The sequence below is a fragment of the Phytophthora cinnamomi genome, assembly GCF_018691715.1.
Source record: "Phytophthora cinnamomi strain GKB4 chromosome Unknown Contig1, whole genome shotgun sequence".
Taxonomy (NCBI): Eukaryota; Oomycota; class Peronosporomycetes; order Peronosporales; family Peronosporaceae; genus Phytophthora; species Phytophthora cinnamomi.
In genome coordinates this window covers 1,374,783-1,399,673 of record NW_027150934.1, presented here as the reverse complement: position 1 = coordinate 1,399,673, position 24,891 = coordinate 1,374,783, and the positions used below count along the sequence as shown (strand labels likewise).

General features: G+C 55.8%; 6 protein-coding genes across 6 annotated transcripts; 4 read left to right on the top strand and 2 right to left on the bottom strand.

Moving 5' to 3' along the window:
- Nucleotides 1-3,507: 3,507 nt before the first annotated feature.
- Nucleotides 3,508-5,595, top strand: IUM83_06472 (Golgin subfamily A member 5; the record flags this gene model as incomplete). Its single annotated transcript, XM_067930683.1, has 5 exons — nt 3,508-3,589; nt 3,655-3,794; nt 3,865-4,227; nt 4,301-5,162; nt 5,225-5,595. 5 exons carry the CDS (start codon nt 3,508-3,510, stop codon nt 5,593-5,595), a joined length of 1,818 nt encoding a protein of 605 aa, XP_067800458.1.
- A 294-nt stretch (nt 5,596-5,889) lies between these two features.
- IUM83_06471 (uncharacterized protein) lies at nt 5,890-6,805 on the top strand (the record flags this gene model as incomplete). The annotated part of the gene is made up of 2 exons (XM_067930682.1): nt 5,890-6,254; nt 6,328-6,805. 2 exons carry the CDS (start codon nt 5,890-5,892, stop codon nt 6,803-6,805), a joined length of 843 nt encoding a protein of 280 aa, XP_067800459.1.
- A 134-nt stretch (nt 6,806-6,939) lies between these two features.
- IUM83_06470 (Pleckstrin y domain-containing family M member 2) lies at nt 6,940-9,921 on the bottom strand (the record flags this gene model as incomplete). Its single annotated transcript, XM_067930681.1, has 1 exon — nt 6,940-9,921. One exon carries the CDS (start codon nt 9,919-9,921, stop codon nt 6,940-6,942), a length of 2,982 nt encoding a protein of 993 aa, XP_067800457.1.
- Nucleotides 9,922-10,153: 232 nt separating this feature from the next.
- Nucleotides 10,154-10,672, bottom strand: IUM83_06469 (uncharacterized protein; the record flags this gene model as incomplete). Its single annotated transcript, XM_067930680.1, has 1 exon — nt 10,154-10,672. One exon carries the CDS (start codon nt 10,670-10,672, stop codon nt 10,154-10,156), a length of 519 nt encoding a protein of 172 aa, XP_067800313.1.
- A 53-nt stretch (nt 10,673-10,725) lies between these two features.
- IUM83_06468 (Zinc ion binding protein) lies at nt 10,726-11,538 on the top strand (the record flags this gene model as incomplete). The annotated part of the gene is made up of 1 exon (XM_067930679.1): nt 10,726-11,538. The coding sequence occupies one exon, from the start codon at nt 10,726-10,728 to the stop codon at nt 11,536-11,538; it is 813 nt and encodes a 270-aa protein (XP_067800380.1).
- A 431-nt stretch (nt 11,539-11,969) lies between these two features.
- Nucleotides 11,970-12,239, top strand: IUM83_06467 (uncharacterized protein; the record flags this gene model as incomplete). Its single annotated transcript, XM_067930678.1, has 1 exon — nt 11,970-12,239. One exon carries the CDS (start codon nt 11,970-11,972, stop codon nt 12,237-12,239), a length of 270 nt encoding a protein of 89 aa, XP_067800306.1.
- Between the last annotated feature and the right edge of the window lie 12,652 nt (nt 12,240-24,891).

Sequence of the window (24,891 nt, the reverse complement as noted above, 5' to 3'; positions counted from 1 at the left end):
TTCGAAGTAGTCATCGATGGAGAGATGACTCCCCACCGACTTTGTGGACTTCTTCTGAGGCGCGCTCATCGTTGAATGAGCGCGGATTTCTTCTCCTTACGCGGAGAATTGACGAATGGTCAATTCCAAAAGATTGACGTGCGGGGACCCCGCGCGTCTAACCTTATGGGGGATGGTGTAACGGGTTACACGCACAAGTGGCTACAAGCCACTTGTGATTTTAACAGATAAGATATCTGTTAAAGGTTTTAGATACTTCCTCACATTGGTGTAAGGCACACCAATGGATACATTGAAGTGGGCCACCACAATGAGTGGTCCACACATACCCAAAAGATCCTATTGGTAGAAAGCAGCATATTTCTACCAATCAGAGACATGCATATTAGCGGGGCTCTGACAGCCAGCCGCTGCCAACCCTTTCATAGATGATAAACAGTTTTTAGCAGATTTTAGAGGAAGATCAATTTACAAACAATATAGTTCTCATTTTACCTAATCTAAGTCACTTGGAATCCTTTTCTTACTTAACTTATATTTGTGTATTCAAATATAATTAACCTAAGTAATTACTAAGTACTTACGCTTCCTCATACACGTTGCGCAACGTGTAAGCTAAAGTAGTGAGTCAAGTTAGACCCACTACACTGATTGTCATCAACTACGTCACCGTCTCAGGAAGGAAGACGTACTTCTTGGAATCAAAGTACACGGGCTCCTAGACGCACGACGCTCAACTTCACAGCACTTCTGGGCTTCCTGCCCCACGAGCGAGAAGAGCTCACGAGCGGCATGCCCCGGATCGCTGCACTGCGCGTGACACCTGTTATCCATATCTTGATCATGGTGTGCCCAACGAGTGACCTTCGTCGCACACAGCAAGGTTGTGCGAGTCAAGGCTGGTCAGCGGCTCGCAGGCTTCCGGGAAGATAATCGAGACTGAGTGGTCGCTTTTCGATGTAGCATCTGACCTGCTAGGCCAAATAGTATTAGGTTGTGTACCATTGATCAAAAGAGGCAGGGAGGCTGTTGAAGTAGCCTCTCTGACCTGCGGTACACTGTACCCAGAAGGTGATAACCAGTCATCCCAGGCCCTGCATGAGCTAATTCAGTAGAGGTTACTATAGTACAGTGAGCAACAGTATATATCTCGCTATCCAGTCATCCCTCCGGCGCTAAACACCTCAATTTTATCATTTCGCCTTTTGCAGGCTTCTCCTCAACCTACTCTCTTCTTCATTACACTCTAACGCTCCAACGCTGACCTCCAAATAACCAATTGAGGTGTCTTCACTGTTTAGTTAGCAGTACATGCTGCGTTAATGTCCGTACACCCGTTCGAGGTGTCACCACATGAACACTGGGCGCTTTTGTACAAGGTCTGAGTGGATGGTCCTATCTTTATTTGTGGGTGTTGCAAGCTGCTGCATTGGTGGTCCTTACTGTAACGGGGTTACACGCACAAGTGGCTACAAGCCACTTGTGATTTTAACAGAAAAGATATCTGTTAAAAGTTCTAGATACTTCCTCACCTTGGTGTAAGTCACACCAATGGATACATTGAAGTGGGCCACCACAATGAGTGGTCCACACCTACCCAAAGATCTGCCTGCCACTCGGGCACTCTGCTGCGAGAAGATGTCTTCTTGCTTTTGGAACCATCGGAGCTCATGGAAGAGTCCGATGTAATAATCGCGCCTTTGATGCGTTTCCGCATCAAAATGCAGCTCGGCAGCCACGGCGTCATCTTTGATGGCGCTGCATACGTACAGCGGCACCTCATTCGGAGGTACCGAGTTCCCATACCGGTCCGTGATCTCGAACGCGGACGGCATCCACGGATTGCGCGCTGCAGTTGCAGCGCGTGGAGAACTGAGAGCTCCAGCGGAAGCGAGTGGGGTATCACTCTCAGTTCGCGAACGCTTCGAACTCGAAGCGTCCGATTCGTCCCCATCACGCGGGCGAATGTTCTTAGCGTGGGGGTCGAGCGATTCGCTCGACACTGAGTCTCTGCGCTTTGAGGACGAGTCCTTCTCGTCCTCCATGTCTTCATCATCGTCGTCGAAGTCGACGACGTCGCCTTACTTCGCCTTCTGGCGCTCGCAGTAGTCATCGATGGAGAGATGACTCTCCACCGCCTTCGGGTTCTTCTTCTGGGGCGCGCTCATCGTTGAATGAGCGCGGGTTTCTTCTCCAAACGCGGAGAATTGACGAATGGTCAATTCAGAAGATTGACGTGCGGAGACCCCGCGCGTCTAACCTTAAGGGGGGGCGGGGGGCGTAACGGGTTACACGTACAAGTGGCTACAAGCCACTTGTGATTTTAACAGATAAGATATCTGTTAAAAGTTCTAGATACTTCCTCACATTGGTGTAAGGCACACCAATGGATACATTGAAGTGGGCCACCACAATGAGTGGTCCACACATACCCAAAAGATCCTATTGGTAGAAAGCAGCATCTTTCTACCAATCAGAGACATGCATATTAGCGGGGCTCTGACAGCCAGCCGCTGTCAACCCCTTTCATAGATGATAAACAGTTTTAGCAGATTTAGGAGGAAGATCAATTTACAACCAATACAGTTCTCATTTTACCTTAAACTAGCTACTTGGTGTTTTATTTGATTTATGTTATACTTGTGGACTCAAGTATAATTAATTCAAATTATTAATAAACTCCTACGCTTCCTCATACACGTAGCGCGACGTGTAAGCTAAAGTAGTGAGCCAAAGTAGGCCCACTACACTTACGCAAGTTGTAAGTGCTGTCACCTGTACGATCAGTTAGTTAAAACACCGCCCACGCCGCCCTCGGACCTCTCAATTATGCAGCAGGCGTTCAAGAGATGCAAGGTGGTCAAGCGCACGAGGTACGCTGACATCGCGATCGTTTTTGCCACCTCTAACGAAGGTGATATTTTTTCTGCAGCGAAGCTGGTCTACTCGGACCTTTACGAGTGTACACAATTTCTCAGTGAACGGCAGTTCTCGTTTCCCTGGCCGAAGGCGACGGATTGATCAAAAACACGGGGGGAGGGAATGCGCTCCACTCGACTTCCTCCGATCTGCACGCAAAAAGCAGCTCGTTCCTCACACACACACACACCATCACTGAGCCGGGCTGCGAGAGTCCCGGCGAGATGTTTGGCGTCACCACGCTACTGAGTTCATCGAGAACCATGTTGGCTTCAACAAGTTCTACTTCGACCGGCCGTCCTATCTTATTGTTTTGCCCTCTAGGAAGACGTGTAACACACGTGTGCTGATGGGTTGCTGCTCGTAGGTGCTCCTTTTGGGACGGACTGTGCTGATGGGTTGCTGCTCGTAGGTACTCCTTTTGGGACGGAGCTACAAATCAGTGCTCCTTTTGGGAAAAGCTCGTAGAAATAATCTAACGTTGTTTGAGGGTGGCGCCTCAAATAAGACATGGATACGCTTTAGTATAGTCCCATCTATGTGCATACTTTGCTCAAGAGAACGCCACGTCAAAAGCCCAGAACGAGCATGAACTGGGTAAGCTCGTCGCTGGAGCTCGCGGGCTCGCTGCTGGAGTCCGTGGATCAGCAAGCCGCGCTCACCCTCGCCGGTATGCCTCCTGTCTCTAGTGTCTCATCTCTCTCTTGCTCACCCATCTCTCGCACCTTGCACCAGGGACGGAGGAGGACGAGGAGGAAGACGCGGGGCTGCTCTCTACTGCGCGCATGAGTCAGTCGTCCGAAGGGAACGCGTCCAGCGCAGCGGAAAACGAGGAGCCTGAGAACTCGCCAATAGAGGAGGCTCCAGTGTCGACGGTACGCTGCTGCGGACTCTGTGGGGCAGTGGGGGCGGTGAACTGACAGTGTGGTACATTCGGATAACTAGGACGGAGCGTCGAGTAGCAGTTCCAGCCAGGCGAAGACGACCGTCAGCGGCTATACGAAGAGCACGCCGCCGCTGTCGGGATCGGGGAACAAGCTCGCGGGCTTCGTGAGTGCTATCTCCACGCAGCTGGAGAATGTGTCGTCGGGCAGAGGCGGGGACCCGCCGCTGAGCAGCAGTGGGTCGCAGTCTGCTTCGACGGAAGAGTACTCTCGACTGCACAAGGAACTGGCACGTGTGAAGAACGAGCTGCGGTTGAAGGAGAAGCAGCTGAGTAGCACGCAGAAAAGCATGCAGATTTGCGAGGAGGAACTGGTCGCGCTGGAGCAGGAGTGCAAGGAAAAGATCGCACAAGTGCAGCACGAGGTGCGTGTGCTGTAATGGCTATGAGCACTCTTGACTTCAGGCCCACACGACACTTACAATGTTGTGTTATTAGATGTCTGTCATGCAACAGGACAAGAATTCAGACGAGCAGAACTTCATCCAAGCACTGGAATTGAAAGATAACCAGGCGCGTGCTATGAAAGCCGACCTAGACGCGCTAACCGAAGCAAACGCGCAATACACAACGGAGATTGCTTCGCTGAAGGCAGAACTGGCAAAGGCCGTCGAGTCGAAAGACACGTTGTGGACTTCCGCCGCGTCGGCTAACAACGAGTCTGAGCAGCTCATCGAGTCGCTCCGCTCAGAGTTGAAAGACACCTTGGCGGCAATGAACAACCTGAAGCGCGAGTACGCCGAGTCGAAAAACACGATGTTTTCTCGCCAGTCACAGCTAGAAAGCACTAACACCGAGCTTGTGAATAATGTGGCGAATCTGGAGCGAGAGCTCGCGAAGGCGAGAGAGGCTGCGTCTGCTGCTTCTCAAACGACATCTGGAGGGGTGGCAAATGCTCTTGCTGGCGCAGGGCCAGCTCATTTTGGTACGAATACCAATTTTGCGTCCATGAACGATGACTACCGACGGGTGCAGCAGACACTGGTGCTTACGAAAAAGTCATTGCACGATGAGTCAAGGAAGAATGAGGTTCAGAAGCAAGAGATCATTACACTGACAGAAGAAGTACGTCGACTGAAGCAAGCACTCGAGGTCGCCCAGGAAAGTTTTTCGAAACAACTGGAGGCCACGGTTCTGGAAAATGAACAGCTGAAAGAGCAGGTGAAACAACTAGCTTCCCACACCAGCGCAGCGGCGGCTGCAAGCGGCGAGCTGCGCATCCAGCGTCTGACGAACCGGTTGATCGAGAAGCAGGAGACGATCGACTCCTTGCGCAGTCGCGTGACGACAATGGACGTTCGTCTCCAGGATGTGCAGTTGCGTGCCCAGCGCGCCGAGGAGAAGCTTGCTCGGATGGAACAGAACGGCGGCATCGACGACATGGAAATGGCGACCCCAATCGGAAAACCTGGGAGGGCGGCATGCGGTCGCGGTCGAATCGCATGGTTCACATGATCTCGCGCGTGGCTCCTGTGGTCGAGCGCAGCCACCGCGTGGTGACGGCTCTAGACGTGCTGGACCGCTGGCTGCTGTTCCTCGGGCGGGTGTTCCTGCAGGCCCCGTTCGCGCGCCTGGGGATGCTGTGCTACGTCGTGCTAATCCATTTCTGGGTGTTCATGATCCTGAGCTTCCACACGAGCCATCTGACCGAGGAGATGCAGCTTTCCACAGCTGCCGAGAACGCCGTCATCGAGCCAGGGGAGGACATGATCCCAGGAGGAGTAGGTCACTAAACAGAAACTCTTCTGCCAGAAGTATTTACCAATTGAAGCGTGAAAAGCTCACTTCGACTACCCAAACCATGCGCCCGTATCAAGCAAGACATTATCACCAACTTGTACATCGGTGTCACCAACCGACGTGATATGTATCCAGTTCATATGACATGATTTCAGTATTGGCGTACCCCTAGCCCTATCTAGCTATCTTTAGGAAGTGTGGCAGCAGCCTTCAGCGGTCAGTACCTATTCCTGTCGTCATTCCGACACTCTCCACGAGTCAGCGACGTCAAGCGACATCAATTGCCCATGAGCCCGACGCCGGACGCGCCCGTGTCCACCGCCAGCGAAGGCGTCGCCAGCACGAGCTCGGTGCACGTGGACTCGAGCGCCACGGACGCGGAGATCGCGTGGCTGCGGCGCTGCCTGCCCATCTTCGTGCAGCCGGACGTGGACATCAAGAACCGCAACGACCTGGTCAAGATCTTCTTCCGCTTCGAGCGCGACGACCAGTCAGGCCACTTGCTGTGCAAGCTCTGCATCGTGTTCGCGGGCGAGTCCAGCTACAACCGCGTGCAGGAGGAGATCGAGAACTCGCTGGCCACGCTGTGCTACCGCACCTTTAACCGGCGGACGTACAAGCGCACGGCCGACATCAACTACATGGAGTTCCGGTGCGTCCACCTGCGACGCTGCTGCTCCGTGGGTGCGTTCATTTGTTTTACTGATACGTTCTGTGTTGTGCAGCGATGTCGACTTGGACCCGAACGCTGCTGTGCCCTGGGCCACCATCTACTCGCAGGACCACGGCGGCAAGCAACAGTGGGCACAGGGCGAGAAGAAGAACCTCGGCAGCTGGTTCTCGCTCATGCACCACTACAACGCCGAGGTGGCGCACTCGGACTGGAAGCTGCACCCGCAGACGCACCGTCCGTACATTTACCTCAACACGTGCAACCACATGATCGGCGAGCAGGACAATAACCCGAAGCTCAGCAAATTCAACTGGATCGACTACCCATTCCAGCAGGGCGACGGAGACGACGCCTTCCGCTACGTCGTGGACCACGTGCCTACCAAATGCAACCTCTACTCGTACTGTTGCTTCTGGCGCGCACGCAACGGTGGCGGATGGTGCGATCGTCATCCTGGAGGCAAGTCGGTCTCGAGGGACGGAAAGTCTATCTACGTGAAGTATCCTTCCACCACCATGACGGGTGTGTAGCAGCATTCAGCTATCTCATTTCCCAAGCGGGATGCAAAGTGCAGTATTGTACATGTAACGAAAACAAGGGGACTTAGATGTATTTCGCCGTTGGCTTGCTCCTTCGTTAAAGAGATTGCTAAAGTGACAAATTACTATCCAGCGGCTGGTGTCGGGGGTGCGGTGGCGCCTTGTGGTTGCTCCGTCTCATCCTCGAGCTTGGCAGCCACACTGCGTGCCATTTGCTGAGCTACTTGCTCATTCTCCAAAGCAGACGATATTGAGGAGGAAGTCGGTGAAGCTGCACTGCTTGAATCGAAGCCCGTAGGACCAGTAAACTTGGTCGCATCCAGCTCGCGCACCTTCATCCACGTCGTCCACATTTCCTCAACGGAGATCGGAGCCTGCTCGAGTAGCCATCCCATTTGGCGTCGAGTAGCGTCCAGCACAGGCTGGAAACCCATTTGCGTCGCCCCTGAGTGCACCCAGTGTAGATCCAGCAGCATGAAAGCCATGGAGTGCAGCATGAAAAGGGCCTTGGGGTCGTCAAACACGCGCCAGAATGGCGTGCGGCTCACGCGCTCAGCTACTCGCAACTTCATCACGACGGCCGGCGAGGTGTCGCCATTTGTCTCCACAGAATGCAACACAAGCTTTGTGCAGACATCAGGCGCCTCGTCCAGCATCAGCAAATGCATCATCATACGCATAACATTGATGCTCGCAACCGGGAATGGGTAGCGATTACCACCAGCTACCGCGTTACGCTCCATCATCGCATGCGCTTTCTCCGGGTACTCCTCCACAAAGAATACAAGGCATTCGAGAGCTAACACGCCACCGCCACGGAATCCACCGAGAGGGTTATCCGTGTGAAACCCACTGCACTTCCAGCGCGGCGATGCCAGCATCGCACTCACATCAATTCCGCCCACTTCGCTCTCGCTGTTACTTGAAGCCGACAGCGTTGAGTCACTTTCTTCAACCATTGAGTCCTCGGGGACGAGAAGTGCATCCCAGAGTCGCTTGAGCAGAGCTACGTGGGTTTCATTCGTTATATCGAGTGGTTCCTCCATGCGGAAGCGAAGAGTTTCCAAACGGCGAACCTTTTCACGCAATTTGGAGCGGCGAGAGCATAGCTCACTGCGAAAGTCATGGAGAACACGCTCTTGTTCTCTGAACAGCATAGCAACCACTTGAACAGCTTCCTCAGCATCGCGTGTTTTGTGGCGTACGTCACGAGCGTCAGAGGGTACCCCTAGACTGCCACCCGGGAACGTGGACAAATAGTCCTCATCTGGCATCAAACGAGAGCGAACGGATGTGCGGTGTTGATATCCAACGGGATACTTGCGGTAGCTCGCATCTTCAAATTCGTGGAAGCGCTCTCCGTGTCTTCCTCTCAGAAGGAGAGGAGCCAAACAGTTAGCCATCGCGTACACGGTGAGCCCATTCTTTTCGGCGTGACGGGGCTGTAGTGCAACCGATACCCAGTGGCACAGCCGCTCAAGTAGTGGTTTGCAATACCATGGAAGATCATTGATAAGAACCACAAGAAGTGCCTTACACTCTTCATCAGTCATTCCGCTACCGGGGCGACCGGCACAAACGAGGAACCTGTCCAAGCGCTCTTCTGTGAGGAGTGGATCAGGCAGCTCCCAAAGATACTGAAGCAGAATCGCCACAACTTCGTGAGGGTCCACAGCCATTTTCCGGTGAAATCCACCAAGCTCCTCAATGGTATCACGCAGTTCCATGACGTGATCGGCTTGCAAGTGTGCCTGAAACAGGCCTGGCGAATCGACGTGCTCGTAGAGGTAGCAAAAGCAAGCCTCGACCACATCTGGAAGACCCAATGCGGTTTCAAACCGCGCCATGCCGCTTAGGAACGGGTTGCACAGCACATCAAGCAAGTCGCTGCCGAAAACGTCGTATTCGGGGTATCCAAGCTCCAAAAAGCGAAGTACGGCAGTGGCGGCATCCTCCATCTTCTGGGACTGCGCAGCTTGCTTGAGAGTCTCTGACAGTGGATTCCCTCCTCTGCGGGTATTGAACGCCAGTCGTAGCTCATGGTGTGAGACGAGCTTTTCCGCTAGCAGCTCCGTCTCGTCATCAACCTCGCAAAGACGTACACGACCACTCACCATGTCTTCCGGATCGATGAGCTTTGGTGCCTGCTTCTTGATCTTGCGGGCCTTAGGCCGAGGTAGAGGACGAGAGAACGGGAGTGTTTCTGGAGCTAGATCTAGACGCGGGTCGTCGATCAAGAATGCAAACGGCAAGTCGTCCAGCCCCGACAGGAGGTTTAGGAACATTTTGATCTCGTCACGCTGGCGAAAGAGGGCGAACTCAGTGTAGTACGATGCCAGAAGGTCGATATTGGTCTCCGACAGCACCATGCTGAGACTGGACTGCAGCACGTGTGTGTTGAGTGCTTGGCGAATAAACGCTCGCGCTTTGCCTTCATCGGTGTGCACGTTCGTGAGCGCGTTAGCCGAGCGTACCGCACCAACTAGACCGCGCACGTGCCGAGGGAGATCTGCCTCGACACTGGAGGTGACAACCTCGCACACTTTGCTGTTCGAGGAGGACGTCGCCCCTCTCGGAGCAGCGGCGGCGGCGCGGTGCATGGCCTCCACCATTTGCTTCTGGCGGATGGCTTCCATCCGCGTGCACGTCCACTTGACGACGCCGAAGAACTTGACGGTGGCTCCAGTGCCCGAGTCTTCTGTCTCCAGGAGGCGCAGTCCATGGGAGATGCAGCGATCCAGCTGCGTGCACAGCAAGTTCACGACTGCCTGTCCGTCGTTCAGCAGCAGCTCCCGGACGTCATCAGTGCTCTCCATCATAGCCGCCTTGGGGCTGTCGTTGCTGTCACTGGGCGGGGCCGACGAGTCCGTACTGTCGTCCATTGAGCTGGAGCGACGAGGGATGCTGCCGCCGCCGCCCTTCTTGGCGTCCATGAAGAGCTGCAGCCCGCGCACGGCGCTCTCCAGGTCCTCGAGGATGATGCCGCGGTGGCTCTTGGCCTGCAGCTGGCGCTTGGCGCGGTTGCGGCGCCGCAGTTGCTGCTGCTCCTCCGTCTCCTCCTCGGGCTCCCCGAGCACGAGGTTGCCCAGACGCGCGAAGAACTCCATGCGACCTGCGACTCCAGCAGTCCTCGATGCCTTTCACGCGCAAATCTGGAAATGAAATGAACGGCGACCCCTCAGGATCGCGAAAGGATCCAAACGCCGTTTCTGCCTTTTAGATCGCACGACCGCTGGAGGACAATCCACCGCCAACTATAATATACCATGGTAAATTACCGTTGGTATTATAACACGAGTCGGTGGTACATGTCGTGCAAGCTTCATCTCGCGCTAGTGCTTAGTCAAACTGCTGGCGCAGCGCCATCTCGGTCTCGGACTTCCAGCCGCGGAAGTCCGACCCGATGCCTGCCTGGCCCTTCACGCGCTGGTTCTTGACCCGCTCCTTGGCGTCCTTCTTGTCGCGCTTGGCGGGCTGCGCGCGACTCGCTGGCGGTGGCGGCCGCTTCCGTTCGTTCCTTCGCGTCTCCGCCTCCTGCTGCTGCTGCTGCTTCTGCTCTCGATCCTCCTTCTCCTGCTCCCGACGCTGCGTCTCTCGCTCTTCCAGCAGGTCGAAGGTCTTGACAGAGCTCGCCGGCTTGGCGCTGGACTTGGGCGCGAGGTACGAAGCCGTGGACGCGGACACGCTGGACAGCACGCTGTCGGCAGACGGCAGCAGCTGCGTACTACTAGACGCTTGCTTCTTCTCCTCCTGCCCTTGCTTGTGACGCGCCGCGGGGCTCGTTACCTGCTCCTGTGCATCGCTCTCACTTCCCTCGCTGCTGCTGCTCGCGTAGTCGTCGCCCAGCAGGAAGGACATGCCACCACCCGATTATCAACCAATACAATACAATTCCTATCGCAGTTTGCAAGATGATCGACACCGAGACGACGGCGTGGCTCAAGGGGGAGCTGGTGAGCGCCCTGGGCTTCGGCGAGGTGGACGAGATCGTGGCCTACATCACCAGCACCTTCCGCTCCAAGCAGGAGGCGTCCAGCTACCTGGTGGAGCTGCTGGGCATCCCGCCCGCACGCGCGGAGCACATCGGCACTCGGCTGTTCCCGCCAGCGCCGTCGGCGGCGGCTACGGAGGGGCTCGTGCCGCGCCCCGCAGCGGTAAACTCGCGCCTCAAGCCCAGCAAGAAGGGCAAGAAGGGCGCGGGCAAGGCGGCGGCGCTGCTGAACAACGCGCTCGTCATCAACTGTCTGCGCTGCGGCCGCATCGAGTACAACGGCGCGCGCCGCTGCGCGTTCTGTGACTCGGAGCTGCGCTACGAGGCGGACGCGGCCACGGCAGACCACGCCGCCCAGCAGCACATGGAGGAGCTGGTGCGCCTCGACGAGACGGGCGCCGAGCGCACGCGCGTGCTCGACGCCGAGCAGTACTTCTACGACGACGAGCAGGTGGCGCAGCGCCGCGAGGACGAGGACGTCAGCAGCAGCGGCAGTGCTCGACGCCCGATCACCATGGCGCTAGACCTGGACAACAGGCAGTTCGTGGACGTCAAGATCGCGCGCAACGACCAGCTCGCCAAGGACGCTCGAGAGCTCGTGGACGGCGTCCAGCGCAAGATGAGCAGGGGTAAGCGCGGCAAGGGCCAGCAAACGGAGACACCGTCGCACTCGGGCGGCATCCGCGAGGCGCTCGTGGTCGTGGACGACTCGTACAACCTGCTCTTCGTGTAGTGGCGAGCAAGCTAAATAATTCACGCCCTCATTTGGCCGACAACCTCGCGAGCGCGTGGCCTGAAACTTACGCCCAAACTTTCGTGTCCGACCGGGCGCCAAGCGCCAAAAGCGGGCGAGCATCAATACATGCTCGGAGACTTGACAGCAAGTCTCCGGTCATCTTGGTGAGTCTGGTGGCGGTGCTGCTGCTCGGTCAACAAAATCGCGCGCGCCGAAGTGCGTCAGTGCTCTTGAGGTGTCGCATGCACTATTCGGTTGGTGTAGCGCGATGGGCTCGATATATGCGGTTTTGCGCTGCGAGAGGACGTCGCGCGGGTGGCGGCACTTCCAGATTTGCCTCCTGCAGTGCACCCGCCCCCGAAGGCCCGAGCGAGTGAGCGGCCGCGGTCGAAGAGCGATCCCAGCGCAGCGCCCCCGTCCTTCCTGCCATGTCGACGACGGTGAGAGCCAAGGGCGTGAACGCGCTGCAGCGCCGGGTGGCCGAGCCCGCCGGCCAGAGCGCGACGCCCGCCAACCCGCTCTGGGACTTCTACGCGTGCGGGCTCGTGGACGAGAACGACGACTGCTCCGAGGGCGAAGACACGGAAGACGAGCTGGAGACCCAGGACTACATCCTGTTCCAGCGCCAACGCGCACAGGCGCGTCTCGCTAACGCGTGCCAGCGCGAAGCCCGCGTCATGCGCGCCGCCAAGCACTAATAGACCAGCACAGCACGACCACGTACCATCGATCAAGGCGACCGCCACCACGGTCTCGGCCAGCGAGCTCTCCCATGCGTAATGTTTCATGAGCTGTAGACTACGAACGAATAAATAGATAAATGGGATTCTCGCGCTGGCTGGTGGCCACGCGTCGCATTGTTGGCATGCATCGCATGCTCGGTCGTTGCCGTCGGCGCAGGGCTCGCTCGGTTTCCTGCTCTGCGGTCTTGCCGTGTCGACTCGACACCGTCGAGGCGGAGCTTGCAGCACCGGGGTCGCTGGGTTGATATCGCACTAGCCGAGCGCCGCCGCTTCGCGGCGGTGGGTGTGGGTTTGGCCACAGTAGTGTGGACCGCCCGCCTCCACTTCGCTCCGGCGGGCTGGTTGGTTTGCTTATACAACGCTTGACGTTGGGGTATGGGTATGCCCGCCTCCGCTTCGCTCCGGCGGGCGATGGTTTCGTCAAAGGGATGCAATGCTAAAGTGAAACGCACTTCCAAAAAAGACATGTATTTATGTAATTATGAAGTGTGTACTGCTGAATGCCTACTCCGCCTAAGCATCTTCGAATATCTGCCTGTACACAATGTTGTCAGTGTATGCACCGTCGTCTTCCTCCAGCTCCGGATACTCGATCAAAGCCTTGAACTTGGACCTGGATGTAACTCTCGACAGCGCCACGTAGAGCTGTCCGTGGGAGAAGCAGGGTGTCGCCAGATACAAACCTAGGTTCTGGACGGTTTGGCCTTGGGCTTTGTTGATGGTCATGGCGAACGCTGGTACAACTGGAAACTGCTTGCGTCGCAAGCGGAAGGGGAATTCGCGCGCGTCCCCATCGCTGACGAAGACGATCCTTGGAATTAGAACGTTTTGGCCTAGGCGCTCGCCAGTCATGATGGTAGCATGAATAACGTGAGGCTTGAGCTGGACAACCCGTAGTCGTGTTCCGTTGCAGAGGCCCAAGTCGGGGTTCAGGTTTCTCATCATCATAATTGGGGCGCCTTCCTTCAATGTAAGCTTGTGTGGAGGAATACCGTTGATAGTCACCGAATGCAACACCTCCGGCTCGAAGAAGTTTCCTTCGTTGTCATCATCCACTGAATCCACCGATAGATACTCGCGGGCCTCCCCGGAGAGTCGTTCAGAGACAGCTTGGTTGATGCGGTGCACCACGGCGTTGGTAGTCGTCAAGATGGTCCTGTTGGCGAAGTACTCGTCCGTAGCAACCTCGGGATCGTTGATGTCGGCGTACATCTTATCAATAATGTTCTTCAAACCCCGTGGAACAGCTCCAGGTGTGATTTCTTCGTCTTCAATGTCGTCACCCTCTTCGTAGATGTTGTCGATCAGCATATCGCGCGGAATCTTCACAAAGTCCCTGCCCAGGGACCTGTTGACCTCGTGTCTACCCTCTCCCACTTGTAGGAGAAACTCCGAGAAAGCTGCGAGCTCTGCGGCGGTGCTTTCGTTACTTGCCGATTGTACACGCATGTTTTCCGTGAGATGCAGCTGCTTGAAGTGTCGCCATAGCGTAGATGACTTCAGACACGCGTCGATGGTCTCCGCTGGTGTGCCGCGTACTACCACCGGCAAAATCTGTCGGAAGTCACCCGAAAGTACAAATACTTTTCCTCCAAAAGGCTCCTGGTCGTTACCCATGATGTCACGCAAAGACCTGTCGACCGCTTCGAAGGCGTGCCTGTGAGTCATCGGAGCTTCGTCCCAGATAACCAAACTGGCCCGCTCGATCAACACCTTGAGGCGCGATTGTTTATAAATCGCACACGTCGACTTGTCGTTCAGCTTGAGAGGTATTTTGAACGTTGAATGCGCTGTGCGCCCACCCATGAGCAACAGCGAAGCAATTCCACTCGAAGCGACAGCAACCGCGATCTTCCCGGACAGTCGCACCTTCGCCAGGATATGCCGCAGCAGAGTTGATTTTCCTGTACCTCCCGGGCCGTCAATAAAGAACAGCTTGTTGCCTTGAACTGGTGCTTCGGCCGCCTGGATGATTTCGTCGTAAATAGCTCGTTGGCCGTCGTTCAGCTGGCTTTCTTGGTCCACAATGGCTTGAAGGGTAGAGTGCTGGTACCCCTCCAGTTCGCGTCGAATGAGGTTGTTCCGCAGCAGCGAATCCAGCACCAGCCGCGGGTAGTCATCCAGCTGAGGGAGGTCAAAGTCCGCCACTACGTAGCCATTGATTTGGAGCAGGTCGTTAAGGTCCTTGAGTGTGTGGAACCTGATCATGTCTTCCTTCTCCTGTCCTTCCAAGCCCCGGTATGTGTGCGCGAAGTCTTCAGAAAGAACGTCGTAGAATCGATTCCACAGTACGCGAACCTCCGAAACTTGAGAATAAACAATGATCGTCGCGAAGAGCTGGCGGAGTTGGTACGGCATCTTGAAGGCAGCGGCTTCTTCCATACACGCAATCCATTCTGCGTCGTCTTCAAGGTAGCCCAGTTTGAGTGCGGCCTGGCGGTACGACGCATACGTAACACCATCCACTGTCCGAAGCTTGGCAAAGGACTGAGGTCCCTGCGGTGACACAGCAGTACACGCATGTAGAACCTCTCCATGTCCCGAGGGGTCACATGAACCATCCGCCCAAGCGCCGCTTGGTATTGTTTGCGACGAACCCATTTCTTTGCCTTGTCATCCCATCGGAATAGCTTCGGAATGTCTTGGTACACCATGGTCTTTGCAACTTGGTTCTCCGGGGCCTCACTCGCGCACAGTTCGAAGAAGCGGGTCAACATCGAGTGGCGACCACGCGTGAGAACTCGATCCGGGTTGTCGCTCGAACGGAAGGTCACAAATTGCTCGTTCTCCAGGTGGATCGTCAGCTGTACGATGGAGTGCGTCTTGCCTTGAACGGAGAAGTCGAGAAGCCGCATACATGCCTCTATCGGAGATATATACCTTGCGTTCAGGTACCGAAGAATCTCGTTGGGATCCATCCTTGCACCGTTCGACTCCCCGCCAACCGTTTCCACAGTTATTACAGCCTTGTCGGACCCCTTGTAGACGTACTTGTACAGATATTTGACCGCCGTGAGGGCCGTACAAACCTCCACGTTGATATGGCAGTTGTACTTCTGCGAAAGGTAGGGATTGTACGGGACCACCCATTGGTTAATGGTGGCGTTGTCGTACTCCCTTCCCTTGAACTTGAGTACTCCCGGTGGCCGGCGGCGACGTCTGCAGACAGGAAACCCGTTTACGTTTCCTTGGGTAACCTCTACCAACGGCTTCGGGTATCCCTTCGTGCACTTTCCGTCCTTCATGCAGGGGCTGGAGGGGTTCGCCGCGCCACATGGACCATGCATCATGCAAGTGAGGATGGTCTCGTACAGCTGGGGTTGATCTCGGCGTCCGGGAGCTCCGAAGAGCACAACTTGTCGATGATTTGTCTTGTACGCGGCTTGTCTTCGTCTGCAAGAATAATCAGAATGTGTGCGTGTGGGAGGCCCCGCTTCTGGAACTCCACTACGTAGATCCTCGCCAGAACACGTCCCAGTACGCCTTCATCCAAGTCTTTCAGCATCGCCGCCAATTTCTGCTGCCAAACGCGGGCTACAATGTCCGGGCGGTCTTGTGCGCTTTGGTTTGGCTCCGGTATCTTTTCCTGGATCTCGTCCCACGTAGGGTTGCACGTCATAGTAACGAAGACGTCCGGTTTCCCGTACTCCCGCACGATAGCCATGGAATCTTGGTAAGACTTGTACATGGCCCGCGGACTCCCCGAATGCGTAGCTGGTAGAACGATGCGCTTGCCGATTTGGTCCAGGAAGTGTCCCGAGCGACGCTGCGGTTCATCGGGGTGCTGGAGCGCCCCAGTTTCGCGGTTGTATTCCGTCAATAGGGCTTCGCCCTCGCGCAGAACCGCCGTGTTTTCACTTAGAAGCGCGTCTCGAACCCCGCTGTACTGATCGGCGCGAAGTTCAGCTTGATGGGATGCCACCCAACGCAGTTGCTCTTGCTCGCACTTGGCTCGTTGATCTACGCAGTACTGCTGGAATAATCGCCCACCTTGGTGCAGTACCGACTCGTCACCGACTTTCTGGAATAACCGGTAGGCTACATGCTCGCGGAGGGACATTTCACGCTTCTTTCTGCGCACCACGTTGTTCGCATACACGTCTGTGTAGGTCCAACCCAGTTCTCCATGCGGAAGAAGTAGTGGGTACTGCAACGGGTCATACACAGAGTGTGTTTCGAAGAGGCGCAGCAGCGAGTGATCTTTAGTACGCAGAAGGATGTCCCGCGGACTGTCCAAGTTGCCGTCCTCGATAAGAGTCGCTCCAACTTCCGAAACCGTAGGGAGGTTGTGAGTTCGCGGGTTCGACCTCTTTTCGTGTAGCCGGAACACCATATCAACCACCTCCTTTCCTGCTGCCTGGTCGGCGCGCAGCTTCTCCGCGAAGTTGAGAAATTGTTGCGCGAACGGATTGGACTCTTCCATCATTTGCTCGATCTCCAGCAGCGTTCCAGGGTGGAGGTCAGCGAAGATACCTCGGCGTCGCTCCGCACGTTGTTGCATGTCTGGATCGACGATGTAGATCTGGGCAAACTTGGGGGGCATGGGCTCGTTCGTGAACGTATCGATACGCGGAAGTAGAGAGCCCAAGTAGTGCCCCATGGCTCCTTGAATGCGATACGTGTATACGCCTCGTTGTCCAGCAACGCTCTCGTCTTGGTTCACGTCCCTGAAGTTGGACCGGTTGCTACAGGAAGCCCCAATCGACGTGAAGGCAAACACTTGGTTGTAGGCTCGGATGCGGCGCCGAAACTCGGCGTCCGTGTACAACTGGTGCAATCGCGGAGGCGCAGCTCGTAGTGGGGGTAGTTGCACCGCTCCCTCTAAACAGCAGCCTTTCTTGGACTCTGCAGGCCATTTCCATGCGTTGCAATGAGGGCAGACCGTAGTCGGAGGCAGTCTGTGGCGCCCATCGACGATATTGGCGCCACTGAGCATGGAGACTCTGAAATCCTCTTGGTTTGCGAGTGCATGACCTCTGCGAAGCGTGCTGCGCCGTATACGCTCTTGTTGCCGTCGCTCCTCTTTCTCCTCCTCCTCTTGAGCATCACGAACCATGGCTTGATGCTCTCGGCGGGCGGCCCTCTCCGCTTCGACTATTTCCTGGCTTAGCGCAGCCCGACGTTCTTCCTGGCGAACGCGCTCGCGTTCCTGCCGTTCCTCACGTTCATCAGGAGTTTCTTGCTGTCGTTGCTGTGCATGTTGAATACGGTTGGTCTCCTGCACGATCTCCCGTTGTTGCTCGGTTTGATTAGCTCTTCTATCGGCCTGTAGTAAACGATTGTGTTCGCGTGCTGTGCTCCGTTCAGCTTCGGGGACTGACGCTCGACGTGCCTGTTGGCGTGCTGCATCTCTGCGTCGTTGACGCTCGCGCTGGGATCCCGTCATGTTAGCCCTTCTAATTCGAGCTCTCTCTCTGTCGCGTGCTCGAGTGCGTTCTTTTTGAGAAGCCGACATTGCTGCACGTCGCCTACGTGCTGCCTCCGCCGAGGTAAGGGTGGGTGCTTGCTCAATTGTGGTGGCAGCCGCCACTGCTACTGTAGGAACAACAGGCGCTGCTGCTGGGGCCACAGGCTGTTCTCTGCGGACTGGTGGAGGCTCAACAGGCGTATTCTCGGCCGCAACGTGACTCTCGACTGTCATGACCGCTGTGGCTGCGGCTGTCGCGTCAAGCGCTTGAAATTCCTTGTTCAAGTTGTATCGTTTAGCCCTCCGACGCGCTTGGCGGCGCTTTTTAGCGGCAGGCTCCTCTGGGGCAGCCGGGGTTGCGTTGATATGCTCGTTGTCCCGCATGGCCTGCTCGATCTCCTCGCGCGTCCATTTCCTTTTCGTTCGAGCCATTTTGGCCTGCGTACACGCAACAGAGTCACATGACGCGTTAGACATAAAGTCTAAGAACACCGTCGCCATTTCCTGGGTCCTATACACGCGCCCCGCCGCGGACACAGAAGCGCAAATAGGTGCGTCCACCTAGAGCGCCGGTCCCATACACGACCACTGGCCCGGAGATGAGGTAGGTCACCCCGGCTTCGCCGAGATCTGCCCCATTTACCCCGGATTGGTATGAGATTTCCCACGCCGCTGGCGGGCGGACGTGGGCACCTCAGGGTCGCGGCTCCCAAGAGCGGTCGCTGCGGCAAGGGCACGCGCAATCCTACGTCGGCGGCGGGTGCCAGCTGCAGTCTTTCTTATCATCTTAAAGTGGGTATTGCTACCCACTTTAGAGAAGGTAACGGTCAGTATAGTGGAGAGCTGCAGTACCCAAATGCCATTCTCCAAGGTAATTAAACCCGGGATGCAAGCAAGAGAGCAATGTTGCAGATTCGGGACGACCTGCCTGGCATCTGTGCACCAACGGGGGAGTCTCGACTACATGGCCGTGTCGTGGAACCCACTGCAACTCCCCCGTGGCCCCACCGAAGTAGGCACCAGGCCGCCCTTAATCCCACACTATAATACCTCGACTGCCCTGAAGGTACCAGTTATCCCAACAGGCGGAACTCCCGAAACCGACACTTCTATTACAGTTAGGAAACTATGTAGCTAAGCGTACCTGAGTCCCTGTGCGGCGCTCGCGTCCTGTGGGGCTCGCAGCGGCGCCCGCCGTCCGAGCGCTTCCTCGCTCCGCCGCGCGCGGAATTCAAAAAAAAGGAAATGTGAGCGCTGAGCCAAAATCGGCCAATCAGAGCGCGTTATAAATATAACGCAAAAAATAAGCCAGTCCGGAAGATGGTGGGATGCCATAGGGCAGGTTACTAATGCGTTAATGCAGGGCGGTAGGACGATGCTCTACGGTAGGCTAAGGCCCGAAGACAGAGAACGGACGGACTGACGGACAAACACACCGAAGACTCTGTTAGTTGTAGGGGACTATTGATCGCCGCGCTTCGCGGCGGTGTGTGTGGTTAGTCATAGGTTACGCTCGCTGTTCCAGCTCGCTCCACAATTTGTCATAGCCCCCTCCGCTTCGCTCCAGCGGGTGTACAGTTCGGCTTAACCCGATACGCTCGCTGTGCCAGCTCGCTCCAGTACTCGTCATACCGTTCGTTGCCGTGACGCTCGCTGTTCCAGCTCGCTCCCCGTTACGCTCGCTGTGCCAGCTCGCTCCACTATTGAATATACCCTTCGACCTAACCCGTTCCGCTCGCTGTGCCAGCTCGCTTCACTACTGAGCACATCGTTCGTTGCAACCCGTTACACTCGCAGTTCCAGCTCGCTCCACTACTTGACATACCGTTCGTTGCAACCCGTTACACTACTTGACATACCGTTCGTCGCAACCCGTTACGCTCGCTGTGACAGATCGCTCCACTACTTAACTATTCGTCCCAACCCGTTACACTCGCTGTGCCAGCTCGCTCCACTACTATGCGATCGCCGTCGGTGCTTGAAGATCATGCGTCTGGCATGCTTGAACGACCATTCATCGCAGCCCCTTACGCTCGGTGTGCCAGCTCGCTCCACTACCTCGTTCCAGCTCGCTTCACTACTTGCCATACCGCTGTGCCAGCTCGCTCCACTACTGAATATACCGTTCGTCCCAACCCGTTACGCTCGCTGTTCCAGCACGCTCAGTACCATGATTTCGCGCGCTGTTCACTACTTTGCACGTTACGCTCGCTGTGCCAGCTCGCTCCACTACTGACATACACGCGATCGCGTTCGGTGCTCGAATGTCCAGCATGCTTGAAGGTTTGGCGTGCTTGAAGGCGTCCGGACTCAACCCCTGTCCAGCGCACGTCTTGTATTTCGCGCGCTGTATCGCGAAATGTGTGTGGCACCCCGAATAGCAATATATTCTAACAGAGAGGGTTTTGCCCAATCACAGAGCAGTAATAATATATTATGTAATTATCCAGTCAACGCTCAGGCCCAGAAGGTCGTCCTCTATTTACTTTATAGCGCTATCGCGCACATGTACAGGTTGCTTTGTCGCGGACGCAGCGCACCGTCGTCGCTGTGCGGCGCTCGGGTCCTGTGGGGCGCGGCGCCCGACGTCCGAGCGCTTCCTCGCTCCGCCGCGCGCGGAATTCAAAAAAGGAAATATGAAAGCTGAGGCAAATCAACCGGCCAATCAGAGCGCGTTATAAATATAACGCAAAAATAAGCCAGTCCGGAAGATGGTGGGATGCCATAGGGCAGGCTACTAATGCGTTAATGCAGGGCGGTAGGACGATGCTCTACGCTAGGCTAAGGCCCGAAGACAGAGAACGGACGGACTCACAGACAAACACAGGACTCTGTTAGTTGTAGGGGACTAGTTGAGCGCCGCTTCGCGGCGGTGGGTGTGGGTTTGGCCACAGTAGGTTGCCACCTCCGCTTCGCTCCGGCGGGCTGGTTGGTTTGCTTATACAACGCTTGACGTTGGTATACTCCGCTTCGCTCCGGCGGGCGATGGTTTCGTCAAAGGGATGCATTGCTAATGTGAAACGCACTTCCAAAAAAGACATGTATTTATGTAATTATGAAGTGTGTACTGCTGAATGCCTACTCCGCCTAAGCATCTTCGAATATCTGCCTGTACACAATGTTGTCAGTGTATGCACCGTCGTCTTCCTCCAGCTCCGGATACTCGATCAAAGCCTTGAACTTGGACCTGGATGTAACTCTCGACAGCGCCACGTAGAGCTGTCCGTGGGAGAAGCAGGGTGTCGCCAGATACAAACCTAGGTTCTGGACGGTTTGGCCTTGGGCTTTGTTGATGGTCATGGCGAAAGCTGGTACAACTGGAAACTGCTTGCGTCGCAAGCGGAAGGGGAACTCGCGCGCGTCCCCATCGCTGACGAAGACGATCCTTGGAATTAGAACGTTTTGGCCTATGCGCTCGCCAGTCATGATGGTAGCATGAATAACGTGGGGCTTGAGCTGGACAACCCGTAGTCGCGTTCCGTTGCAGAGGCCCAAGTCGGGGTTCAGGTTTCTCATCATCATAATTGGGGCGCCTTCCTTCAATGTAAGTTTGTGTGGAGGAATACCGTTGATAGTCACCGAATGCAACACCTCCGGCTCGAAGAAGTTTCCTTCGTTGTCGTCATCCACTGAATCCACCGATAGATACTCGCGGGCCTCCCCGGAGAGTCGTTCAGAGACAGCTTGGTTGATGCGGTGCACCACGGCGTTGGTAGTCGTCAAGATGGTCCTGTTGGCGAAGTACTCGTCCGTAGCAACCTCGGGATCGTTGATGTCGGCGTACATCTTATCAATAATGTTCTTCAAACCCCGTGGAACAGCTCCAGGTGTGATTTCTTCGTCTTCAATGTCGTCTCCTTCTTCGTAGATGTTGTCGATCAGCATATCGCGCGGAATCTTCACAAAGTCCCTGCCCAGGGACCTGTTGACCTCGTGTCTACCCTCTCCCACTTGTAGGAGAAACTCCGAGAAAGCTGCGAGCTCTGCGGCGGTGCTTTCGTTACTTGCCGATTGTACACGCATGTTTTCCGTGAGATGCAGCTGCTTGAAGTGTCGCCATAGCGTAGATGACTTCAGACACGCGCCGATGGTCTCCGCTGGTGTGCCGCGCACTACCACCGGCAAAATCTGGCGGAAGTCACCGGAAAGTACAAATACTTTCCCTCCAAAAGGCTCCTGGTCGTTACCCATGATGTCACGCAAAGACCTGTCCACCGCTTCGAAGGCGTGCCTGTGAGTCATTGGAGCTTCGTCCCAGATAACCAAACTGGCTCGCTCGATCAACATCTTGAGGCGCGATTGTTTGTAAATCGCACACGTCGACTTGTCGTTCAGCTTGAGAGGTATCTTGAACGTCGAATGCGCTGTGCGCCCACCATGAGCAACAGCGAAGCAATTCCACTCGAAGCCACAGCAATCGCGATCTTCCCGGACAGTCGCACCTTCGCCAGGATATGCCGCAGCAGAGTTGACTTTCCTGTACCTCCCGGGCCGTCAATAAAGAACAGCTTGTTGCCTTGAACTGGTGCTTCGGCCGCCTGGATGATTTCGTCGTAAATAGCTCGTTGGCCGTCGTTCAGCTGGCTTTCTTGGTCCACAATGGCTTGAAGGGTAGAGTGCTGGTACCCCTCCAGTTCGCGTCGAATGAGGTTGTTCCGCAGCAGCGAATCCAGCACCAGCCGCGGGTAGTCATCCAGCTGAGGGAGGTCAAAGTCCGCCACTACGTAGCCATTGATTTGGAGCAGGTCGTTAAGGTCCTTGAGTGTGTGGAACCTGATCATGTCTTCCTTCTCCTGTCCTTCCAAGCCCCGGTATGTGTGCGCGAAGTCTTCAGAAAGAACGTCGTAGAATCGATTCCACAGAACGCGAACCTCCGAAACTTGAGAATAAACAATGATCGTCGCGAAGAGCTGGCGGAGTTGGTACGGCATCTTGAAGGCAGCGGCTTCTTCCATACACGCAATCCATTCTGCGTCGTCTTCAAGGTAGCCCAGTTTGAGTGCGGCTTGGCGGTACGACGCATACGTAACACCATCCACTGTCCGAAGCTTGGCAAAGGACTGAGGTCCCTCCGGTGACACAGCAGTACACGCATGTAGAACCGCTCCATGTCCCGAGGGGTCACATGAACCATCCGCCCAAGCGCCGCTTGGTATTGTTTGCGACGAACCCATTTCTTTGCCTTGTCATCCCATCGGAATAGCTTCGGGATGTCTTGGTACACCATGGTCTTTGCAACTTGGTTCTCCGGAGCCTCGCTCGCACACAATTCGAAGAAGCGGGTCAACATCGAGTGGCGACCGCGAGTGAGAACTCGATCCGGGTTGTCGCTCGAACGGAAGGTCACGAATTGCTCGTTCTCCAGGTGGATCGTCAGCTGTACGATGGAATGCGTCTTGCCTTGAACGGAGAAGTCGAGAAGCCGCATACATGCCTCTATCGGAGATATATACCTTGCGTTCAGGTACCGAAGAATCTCGTTGGGATCCATCCTTGCACCGTTCGACTCCCCGCCCACCGTTTCCACAGTGATTACAGCCTTGTCGGACCCCTTGTAGACGTACTTGTACAGATATTTGACCGCCGTGAGGGCCGTACAAACCTCCACGTTGATATGGCAGTTGTACTTCTGCGAAAGGTAGGGATTGTACGGGACCACCCATTGGTTAATGGTGGCGTTGTCGTACTCCCTTCCCTTGAACTTGAGTACTCCCGGTGGCCGGCGGCGACGTCTGCAGACAGGAAACCCGTTCACGTTTCCTTGGGTAACCTCTACCAACGGCTTCGGGTATCCCTTCGTGCACTTTCCGTCCTTCATGCAGGGGCTGGAGGGGTTCGCCGCGCCACATGGACCATGCATCATGCAAGTGAGGATGGTCTCGTACAGCTGGGGTTGATCTCGGCGTCCGGGAGCTCCGAAGAGCACAACTTGTCGATGATTTGTCTTGTACGCGGCTTGTCTTCGTCTGCGAGAATAATCAGAATGTGTGCGTGTGGGAGGCCCTCTTCTGGAACTCCACCACGTAGATCCTCGCCAGAACACGTCCCAGTACGCCTTCATCCAAGTCTTTCAGCATCGCCGCCAATTTCTGCTGCCAAACGCGGGCTACAATGTCCGGGCGGTCTTGTGCGCTTTGGTTTGGCTCCGGTATCTTTTCCTGGATCTCGTCCCACGTAGGGTTGCACGTCATAGTAACGAAGACGTCCGGTTTCCCGTACTCCCGCACGATAGCCATGGAATCTTGGTAAGACTTGTACATGGCCCGCGGACTCCCCGAATGCGTAGCTGGTAGAACGATGCGCTTGCCGATTTGGTCCAGGAAGTGTCCCGAGCGACGCTGCGGTTCATCGGGGTGCTGGAGCGCCCCAGTTTCGCGGTTGTACTCCGTCAATAGGGCTTCGCCCTCGCGCAGAACCGCCGTGTTTTCACTTAGAAGCGCGTCTCGAACCCCGCTGTACTGATCGGCGCGAAGTTCAGCTTGATGGGATGCCACCCAACGCAGTTGCTCTTGCTCGCACTTGGCTCGTTGATCTACGCAGTACTGCTGGAATAATCGCCCACCTTGGTGCAGTACCGACTCGTCACCGACTTTCTGGAATAACCGGTAGGCTACATGCTCTCGGAGGGACATTTCACGCTTCTTTCTGCGCACCACGTTGTTCGCATACACGTCTGTGTAGGTCCAACCCAGTTCTCCATGCGGAAGAAGTAGTGGGTACTGCAACGGGTCATACACAGAGTGCGTCTCGAAGAGCCGAAGCAGCGAGTGATCTTTAGTACGCAGAAGGATGTCGCGCGGGCTGTCCAAGTTGCCATCCTCGATAAGAGTCGCCCCAACTTCCGAGACCGTTGGTAGGTTGTGGGTTCGTGGGTTTGACCTCTTCTCGTGCAGCCGGAACACCATATCAACCACCTCCTTTCCCGCCGCCTGGTCGGCGCGCAGCTTCTCCGCGAAGTTGAGATATTGTTGCGCGAACGGATTGCACTCCTCCATCATCTGCTCCATCTCCAGCAGCGTCCCGGCGTGGAGGTCAGCGAAAATACCTCGGCGACGCTCCGCTCGCTGTTGCATGTCTGGATCGACGATGTAGATCTGGGCAAACTTGGGGGGCATGGGCTCGTTTGTGAACGTATCGATACGCGGAAGTAGAGAGCCCAAGTAGTGCCCCATGGCTCCTTGAATACGATACGTGTATACA